Source organism: Augochlora pura, chromosome 7 (genome assembly GCF_028453695.1).
Source record: "Augochlora pura isolate Apur16 chromosome 7, APUR_v2.2.1, whole genome shotgun sequence".
NCBI classification, from domain to species: Eukaryota; Metazoa; Arthropoda; class Insecta; order Hymenoptera; family Halictidae; genus Augochlora; species Augochlora pura.
This window is the reverse complement of record NC_135778.1, coordinates 40,017,280-40,026,296: the sequence shown is the minus strand read 5'-3', so window position 1 is coordinate 40,026,296 and position 9,017 is coordinate 40,017,280. Positions and strand designations below refer to the sequence as shown.

Here is a 9,017-nt window from a genome sequence, read left to right as displayed (position 1 = left end):
ACGAGGAAAAGGTAAGGGATTCCTTTCAGCCGTCGTAAACCCTCCGCTCTTCAAGCGGCCAGAGCCACAGTGATTCACTGTAATGATCCGAGGAATGTTCGAAATCAATGTTTCTTCTACCGGTCGATATTTTTATGATTTCTTAATTACAAATATCGATTCTTTTTCATATTTACGTAGATAATACTGTACCTATTAATTTCTAAAAGCCCTTTCCAATTTCTTATTATTAACCAAAAAATATTGAGCTATCAAAAATAGAAATTTTATATGAAAAGAAAGATTCGATATTTGTAAAAAGGAATTAAAATTCAGAGTTAACATATCTCCGGAAATAAATGCAAGAAAGGTGGCACAATTACACGAGTAGCGTCCAAAAAGATAGAATCACCAACCGTGACTAACCGCCTTCATATCTTGCTCCTGGATAATAAAGAGAAATTATAATTAAAAATCCTGACTATGCCTTTAAGTATAACCCATATGTAAAGTATAATATCGTATTTTAATATATGCAAAATTGTAAATTTCATTATACTCTTATTTAAGCAGTACTTCAAATAAGAAATGAATAAATAGTCCAATCACCTCTTTTCAAACTGTTCGAAACATAATCGAATAATCGGAAGTAGATACATTGCATTTCTCTTGGCAATCAATGGCTTAAATTTCATGTCATTGGTTACAAATTGGCCACGGCAATGCTCCACACCGATTTAATATCTTATATTGCCATAATAACGCAAATTTTATAATTTTTCAAAGCTAGTATGACTGTGGACACAGACTCGAGAACCGTACAGACATCTTATAGGCTTTTCTGTCTCAGCTTCGAACGGATCTAAAGTCCCTTCCCATTCCGTGTAGCGATCTACATTAGCGACAGTTCACGAACAGATACGTGATCGCACGTTACCGACAGGCGCGAAAAGATAAGGGTGTACAAGATAAAGGTATACAAATCAAGGTAAGTATATATCCGCCACTGTGTACAAAGTAAATATTCATTTATTTAAAAAGAAGACGTATGGCGTGTACCTTATAGCACTAAAATAAACTAACTAATTTTAAAGCGAGATTATGACATACGAAAATAAACAATTTAAAAAATTAAGTTGGCAGAGAAAAACCGATAAAGTTGCAGTTTCTAAATTGGATACTTACATTAAAAGGTATGAGAAAAATTTTGGGAAAATATCGTCGCTAAATGTTTTATCGAAGGATAAAATAAAGTTAATTTTACTGATACAAAAGTTAATGAAATCTATCGAGGAAGAGGCGTCGAAGAGACAACAAGGTATAAAAATCTGTGAATACTCGAAACATTGTAGCAAACCCTTAACTCTTTTGCTTGTGTTGCAGCATTTGAAATACTGAAAATATCCAATGATTCGATAAAGGAAACGATATACAAATTGCAGGACTCTATGAAAGTGTATAAGGAAAACGTTAGATCAGAAATCGCAAAGTTAGATAGCTTGAATACAGATCGGCTTTTAAAAATTGATTACTTATGCAGTTAATTTACAAGTACCGCGTTATTAACGGTACATGATAATTAATGTTATTGGTAGTAGCTTGCTAAGATAATAAATTGGAAACAGTAACTTGGAAGATAATAAATTGGAAACAGCGCCAATTAACATTAGGCTTAAAATTTTATTTTAGAATAAGCCAAAGCATGTTACACTTTTTATTATTTAATTATTCATCATTCATATTACAGTACAAAATGCAATACAAATTACAACGCTAAATGTTTATAAACAAGATTAAAATGATAAAAATTATAATTAAGGATGGAATAAATAATAAAACGTATTAAAATACAATATAAAAGTATAAAAATACTGTTGGCGCCATGTACCTTCTTGTTATACATATATACAACTTTTCAATTATGTTCATCAATTCATCATCACTGACTAAAACAATTACATATCGTGATTGCAAATTAAAATTAAGACTATTCCTGTTTACATCATATGTATTGACTCTCTTTTCACATTCATTGTTTCTAGTACCGGATTATTTAGTTCTCTTTGCAAATTTTCAGCCATATGAAAATCGCAATGCTCGTTATATCTCGATACAGCGATCATTTGATAACATTGTAAACACTGTTTCGAAGGAACACTCGTAACATTAGATGGTCTTTTTACAAGAAAATTATAAATACCACTGTTTTTTGCTTTGGGGGTAGAACTTTTAAATTTACTTTTTGCTTTTAAATTTTTTAGCGAACTCTCTTTTGTAATTTTTTTAGTTCGCGCTTTCATATATATTTTTGCTTCTTCTTGTAACTGTGGCGGCAATAAATCAACTATACTTGGATCAATGTCATCCAAATCGGGAAATATTTCTTGCAATTTTGTAAAATTTTGTACATTGGTAGTTTCGTTACTCTCGCATATGTATGTACTAGATGAAGGTTGTTCCGTTTCAATTATATTAATAGACTCTAATTTATGACAGTTACTTTGCTTATCTGGAACAACATTATTACTTTCCTTAAAATCGCTATTCTCATTATCTTTATATGCTTTCCCTTCGAAAACGTTACAATCACTTTCAAATTCCATTTCCCGTGTATTACTTTTACTCATAGTATCGCATGTAACATTAACATTATTATTGTCATTTAATTCAGTTTCCGATACGCAGGTATCTTCGCGTTTATTATCATTTTCATTAAGAATATTCATAAAGAAAGATCCTTTGAATTCGTTCTGATCTATAGACTCGTCTAGTTTCGAGCTATTCTTTTTCATTTCTAGAAGTGCTTTTTTCTTATTTTGTTTATTTAACGAACTCATTAAATTATTTAATCTTCTGGAAGTAGGTGACGAATCTGTTTTCATGTTAGGAACTTGTACATTTAATTTTGCGTTAGTTTTAACATCATATTCTTTATTAACGTCAACATCCGGTATTTTATCGTTTACTGTATTTTCCGTTTCAATGCTATTGTTTGTCGACTGGATGCAGTTCGCTTTTAATGTTTCTGCTCGAACAAATACGTTCTTTCGTGGTTTCGAGTCCTTCACTTTGAAAAAGTTTTTAAAACTTTCCAAACCTTTCGCTTGAACAAATTTACCAGCTGAAATTCCTAAATACGCAACTGGACATTGTGTCGACTTTGAAACAATATTTATGCACTGAGCAGCCATCTTTTCCGGTTTGTACGAATTTAAATTACACGAACGAGATTGAGATACAACAGTTTTGTTTTGATAATAGTGATAGCATATTGTTAATAATGTTGCTCGCCGCTCGTTTTCCTCTTGATCTTTCTCGAGGCGTTCGCAAACTTCGGCTGACAATTCATTAGCCCAATGTGTTAGCTGCAAAAAATTCATATACATAAATACATGTATATTATTTGACATTTATTATTTTACTTACAACATCTAATGAAGTGATGGCTTGTTTTCCTGGAAATTTTTTACATGCTCCAATCGATTTTGATACAAGACGCATAGTGACAGGTTCATTGTCCACACCTCGTGCGATATTATATAACCACAGCCTAAACAAAAATATATACTTTCATAACATTAACTTAAAAATATGAAAGAAAGACATAACATACCCTGTTTTTTCATCAAAACGTTTTTGTAAATATTGCAATGAATATTGTAGTAAGTCGCCCATGACATTGCAATTGAGGGATTCAATGATAACATCTCCAAATTTCCCCCCAAGATTTCTAACTTTTTTAACTGGCAATGTAGAATAAAGTGTTGACACAGCACTCGGGGGTAATATTGTTTGCCTGTTCGGTTTGTGTAGTCCGCATGCTAATTTAGCTAATATCTAAACACAATTCACTCTTAACACAGTTATATGCATTCAGTATGTTTATACAGTAATTATTAAATAATCTTACTTTATTTTGCGATATACCAGCAGAACATCTAAATCCTGTCTTATCGAGTATATCGGCTCTCAATTCTTCAACTATTATACCAGCCATGGCAAGTTTCTGAGCATGCGAATCTTCAAATTCTTCAAAAATATTTGATAGCCAACTTTTCAAACCGCTCCTTCTTTCATCTAAGATTACAAAAATGTCATTCAATTGAAAATGAATTTTGCTTTATAAGAACGTTTCACGTACTCTCATCGTTCTTTCCAACTTCTGAAAATCCTACGACAAATGTATTTGCGAGTCCGTTCATTAGAACTTCCAGGGAATAATTTTCAGACATTTTTTTCTCAACGATATCGGTGATATCTAGATAAGCCTCGTCTACGCTAGCTCGTTCTATCAAAGCACAATGCTTTCTCATAACGTCGATGACATCGCGTCCAGCGACTCTATACCTATTTAAAAAGTTATAAATTAATTCTTATTACAATTAATTCTATTACAATTCTTTAGCAAACCTTGACGTATCCGCTTTCCCACGAAGGCATGGCACACTAGCTAAAATTAGATTTGGACATTTTTCTTTAGCCTCTCCGCCTCTCATGTGTCGTGTAACACCATAGTCTCTGGCTTCATAGTTGACTGCAATTATCCTAATTGAAAATATATTAGTGTTCCAGAGAGTATCAATATTTTCGTTAAAGTAAAATAGCGTCGTCGCTTTATCGTAATTTATGTTTATGATAAAATTTACCCGCCCAATTTCCACTGATTATACTGTACAACAGCAAGCGGTTTCCCAGTATATAGCGGTTGAAGTTTCGTCTCCACTTGACAGAAAAAACAGTCCATGTCAACTAAAACAATGATTCTGTCGTTATTTGAGCTCGCCATTGTGCAATTGTTTGTAATACTAAAACTTGGATAGGTTAAAAGTATTTCCAGTGTTCTGTTTACATACGCGTATTTGGTAAAACATTATGTATGTATGTTTATACTATAGTGAATGCTGTATAGTATATCGCATGGCTCAGACAAGATTCCCGGCAAGTTTCAGGACCAGTGCGTCTATTGGTGGCTTAGCGCGGCCAATAGCGTCAGGGATTCTGCTCGAAATCTACTCCAAGCGGCGAAGAGAAGATCTCATTGATAACTCCGCCACTCCCACTTTTCTGGAAGAAAATTGTAAATTGGTCCGAGAACCGTGACCTCTCGTTTCGCACGATTTTCCTACCTCCTATAGCTTTTCTAAACATCCCCCACCATTTCACCGTGCATTCAACCCACAGCGAATCGCGTCTCAGCATCGAATCGTTAGCCAATAGGAGCGAAATAGTCTCTGCACCTTTCCTTCCTACTATTTCGCTGCACGTTCAATTCCGGAATAAATCATGTCGGCCAATCGATGCAAAGTAATTTCTATCGCGACCCTCGCCAACTGGAAAAACTATGGCCCAAATCTAAGCATAAATAGGATCAGACAGTGTACACAATGTACGATTATGTACTGACACAGTGTACGTGTACATTGTTACATTGTCACCAACTGTTACAAACGTAAAACTTATTAGTAACACATACACATCGGAAATTCAATTAGACACGAGAAATTAAATGCAATTAGCAAGCGAACGAAAACAATGACGATTCCGAGTCTTTCTCGGAATATCGCAAATGTTGGCTGCGACTAGGTTGCCGTTCCTAAAATTATATTATCGCGTAAAACTCAATTACACGCATGCATAATAATTAAAGCATCTTTGATCATTGCTGCCACTATGTACGTACATATGTAACAACTTCACCTATGAACAGTAAGGGTGAAAAATTTTACATTAACACAATCGCACAAGCGGGGTACCGTCGTCGTCAAAAAATGATAATAAATAAAAAGTAAAGATCGCTCTCGAATATGATTCACGGATAGGCCTCACATGATTTATCGTATATTTTACGCTTGTCAACCGATGAGTTTAAGGACATTGATTATTTTATGAACTATCGGAAGCACGGTTTACAGATGTCTGTCAAGTTTTGGAACACTTAAATTGCAGCTAATACAACATTATAAGCGCGATTTTTTTTTTCCACAGTTTTCGTTCATCGTTTATATTTGTATACATTTGTTCGCGCTGTGAAGTGGTAATATCCGTGTGATAATGCCAAGTAAAAAGAAAAAATACAATGCCCGTTTTCCAGCCGTGAGTATCAAAATAACATGTATATTTTGAAAAGAGTGTTTTCTACGAAATTAATGAAATCTGACGTACAAGCGATTATGATTTTAACGAGAGAACGATGTTGCGATTAACAATGAATTTTTCCGATGCCGCGTAAACGCGTGAAAATATGAATAAGTATTTATACAGAAAACTTGCGAATGTACGTAGATAACCTAATTTTTGCATTCCTGCGTTAGGGACGAATTAAAAAAATTATGCAGACCGACGAAGAAGTTGGGAAAGTTGCACAGGCAGTGCCTATCATAATCTATATCCTTTTACAATCGATTCTTTAAATATATTAATATTCCTTTCAAAATTTCATATTTATTTGATTGGGAATATAATTTCTAATACTTCTTTTTTTAGCGATATTATTCGATAATCATAAATTCCTTAACCATTCATGTATACCTAGAACGTTAGAGTTGTTTGTACATTCGTTGCTTACAAAAACGATGGAAATTACTAGTGCTAAGAATGCCAAAACTTTAAGCCCATCTCATATGTAAGTAGTAGAACAATTCAAAGCTGTTATACAATTTTGTTACAAGCATTTACTTATCGTACTTTTCTTCTTTACTATTTATTTATAGGAAACAGTGTATCCTCTCGGAGAACCGTTTCGACTTTTTAAAGGACTTGGTAAAGTCGATGCCAGATATTTCAGGACCTGACGACGAAGTGCCTACACCGCCGCTAACACCTGCTCCCTTAACGTCAAACACATCTGTTTCCACTCCTATGTTAAGACTACCAGAAGCGGAGTAAGTATCGATTAAAAGAATTGTCATTTAAAAATGTTAAATTGCATCATCATATTTTTATAGATTTCAAAAGCAGCAAATGGGCTTAACTGCTAAAGTAAAAGTTGAAAAGAAATATTCGAACGATAATGGAGGAACAGGAATGCATAATTCTGGTACCGTGAATCAAATGATCACGAACTCATCTGTTTCTCAGGTTCCAGAATTCCAGATATCCGTGCCTACATCATTTCAAATTAGTCAACCAAATTTTTATACCGAAGTGAACCCTATGAATTTGAGTACGAACACGTCCAGTGTCAGTACAAACAATCAGCCGACATCAAATTTTGCTCATACCGCCAATCTCGACGAAGATTACGATACATAGTTGTAAATGTGAAACACAGTTGTACATGCGTTCGCTTGATAAATGCTATAAATTTTCATTCAGACTATTATCGGCATGTTAGAATATGTAATTTATATTAATTAAACTGTCTTATTATATGTATATGCTTAGCCAGTTGTAAATTTTTATATTTTTATATCGATTCTATCAATAATAACATATATGTATACATATATATTGTTCAAATTAGTTCAGAAAACATATGTTTGATAATTTAAAATATTTTGTACTGCTAAAAGTGCTCATATTCCTAGTTTCATATTTCGATGTATACATGTGTATAGTAGTCATAATCGTTAGAACTTAAACAATTGTTGCAAACTGCGATGCATACGTTCGTTAGTTTTCGATCTATAGGCAAGTACGATTTTGAATACAATTGGTGTTCATGCAGTTGTGCAAATATATTATGTATTTATACAGGTACAAATACTTTTAGTTATTAAGAGTGTAATTAGCTTTATCTTTTATAATTGTTTAATGTACCTTATTTAGTTGACATATATATATATATATTAGAACGTTCATCGTGTGCAACACAACATATAATAGAATAATGAGCTTTACAACTAAGATTTTTTTACGACTGTATACATGTATTTAAGGTACATAATTTTTATAAAGGAAAAGTTAGCACATAATAAGACATTTTATATACGTTAATAGTTAGCAGAATTGGTTTGAAAAATTTATATTTTCCAATATTTCTCGCTGCAAAATCCATATAATTTCGCCATTACATAATTCTTAAACATCTTTAAATTTCATAATCAATATTTTTTGTAACACCTATTCGATATATTTTACTAAAATTGTTAGTTTTCACATTCAGAATGTAAAAAGGAACTATGATAAAGACGGATGATTAAATTTTGTAAAACAATTTGTAATATATATTTCATTTACATAAATTATACATACCAATTACATTACCTTCGAATAGTGTAAATGCGATAAGAAATAATCAACAATCGAGCAATGCTTATAAAAGTATATATATATATATATATATATATATATATATATATATATATATTAGTCACAAGTGTGCAAAATAAGGTGCATGTTGTATATATACTAATTCTTTTTATAAACAACTTTTTTGTGAAAAAAGATTAATTTAAGTATTGATTATTGTGTCTTTGAATAAAACACGATTAATATAATACTGATTGAAGAGAAAATCAAAATACATGCAGTTTTACAGATGTAAAGATCTAGAAAAGCGCATTAAAGCTATAAATTTTAATGAGAGGAAGTTTTCAAGCAACTTTATGAATTCTTTGAAGAGACAAATCATAAAAATGTCTCGACCGAGAATTAAGAATAATTATCTATTACTTTATAAAAGTATGTGTATAAATTATACAAATATAAGACTGATTGAAAACTTTCTTCTTAAAACTGAATGTGTATATTTACAATATAGATTTGTAAATAAATATTAATAAATCTATTGTATATTAAGTTTGTTAGTTGCTATTATAGTTATGATACAATTGGTATATATAAACAATGATGAAATTCTGAAATGCCTTTCACAACAACGATTAATGCCACAAAAGCAATAAAATGACAATAGATTTAAACATACTTTTAATTAAGCTCTCCTACACTCAAGAACAACATTATTAAATGAAGAAATTAAAATTAATTCCTATCATTCTAAGAATATTTTATATAGAATATTCCTCAAGCAATCATCAAGTATTTATATCTGGAAACAGACTATATTTTTGTTAATTAATAAAATTTATAAGCTATTA

At 31.9% G+C, this 9,017-nt stretch overlaps 2 protein-coding genes across 4 annotated transcripts; one reads left to right on the top strand and one right to left on the bottom strand.

Annotated features, from left to right (window-relative positions):
* Window positions 1–1,581: 1,581 nt before the first annotated feature.
* On the bottom strand, window positions 1,582–4,878 carry Dnapol-eta (DNA polymerase eta). Of its 2 annotated transcripts, XM_078185181.1 has the most exons (8): window positions 4,833–4,878; window positions 4,626–4,728; window positions 4,390–4,524; window positions 4,121–4,326; window positions 3,890–4,056; window positions 3,593–3,816; window positions 3,406–3,529; window positions 1,583–3,344 (listed from the first exon to the last, which is right to left on the bottom strand). In XM_078185181.1, the coding sequence occupies exons 2-8, from the start codon at window positions 4,721–4,723 to the stop codon at window positions 1,977–1,979; spliced, it is 2,322 nt and encodes a 773-aa protein (XP_078041307.1). In that variant the 5' UTR covers window positions 4,724–4,728; window positions 4,833–4,878; the 3' UTR covers window positions 1,583–1,976. The 2 variants fall into 2 exon arrangements, with proteins under 2 accessions (XP_078041306.1, XP_078041307.1); XM_078185180.1 differs by having other exon boundaries at window positions 1,582–3,344; window positions 4,626–4,846.
* Window positions 4,879–5,700: 822 nt separating this feature from the next.
* On the top strand, window positions 5,701–8,996 carry Nc2alpha (negative cofactor 2 alpha). 2 transcript variants are annotated; one of them, XM_078187789.1, is made up of 6 exons: window positions 5,701–5,893; window positions 5,965–6,072; window positions 6,291–6,363; window positions 6,508–6,601; window positions 6,690–6,860; window positions 6,924–8,996. In XM_078187789.1, exons 2-6 carry the CDS (start codon window positions 6,031–6,033, stop codon window positions 7,228–7,230), a joined length of 687 nt encoding a protein of 228 aa, XP_078043915.1. In that variant the 5' UTR covers window positions 5,701–5,893; window positions 5,965–6,030; the 3' UTR covers window positions 7,231–8,996. The 2 variants fall into 2 exon arrangements, with proteins under 2 accessions (XP_078043915.1, XP_078043916.1); XM_078187790.1 differs by having other exon boundaries at window positions 5,746–5,764.
* Window positions 8,997–9,017: the final 21 nt, after the last annotated feature.

What these genes read in the sequence shown, in the direction of transcription:
- Dnapol-eta (XM_078185180.1), bottom strand. Translation starts at nt 4,765, where the DNA reads ATGGCGAGCTCAAATAACGACAGAATCATTGTTTTAGTTGACATGGAC. An exon ending in GGGAAAGCGGATACGTCAAG is followed by an intron (nt 4,327 to 4,389) that starts GTTTGCTAAAGA and finishes CTTTTTAAATAG; the next exon opens with GTATAGAGTCGCTGGACGCG. An exon ending in CTGGTATATCGCAAAATAAA is followed by an intron (nt 3,817 to 3,889) that starts GTAAGATTATTT and finishes AATTGTGTTTAG; the next exon opens with ATATTAGCTAAATTAGCATG.
- Nc2alpha (XM_078187789.1), top strand. Translation starts at nt 6,031, where the DNA reads ATGCCAAGTAAAAAGAAAAAATACAATGCCCGTTTTCCAGCC. An exon ending in ACAATGCCCGTTTTCCAGCC is followed by an intron (nt 6,073 to 6,290) that starts GTGAGTATCAAA and finishes TTCCTGCGTTAG; the next exon opens with GGACGAATTAAAAAAATTAT. An exon ending in TTAAGACTACCAGAAGCGGA is followed by an intron (nt 6,861 to 6,923) that starts GTAAGTATCGAT and finishes ATATTTTTATAG; the next exon opens with ATTTCAAAAGCAGCAAATGG.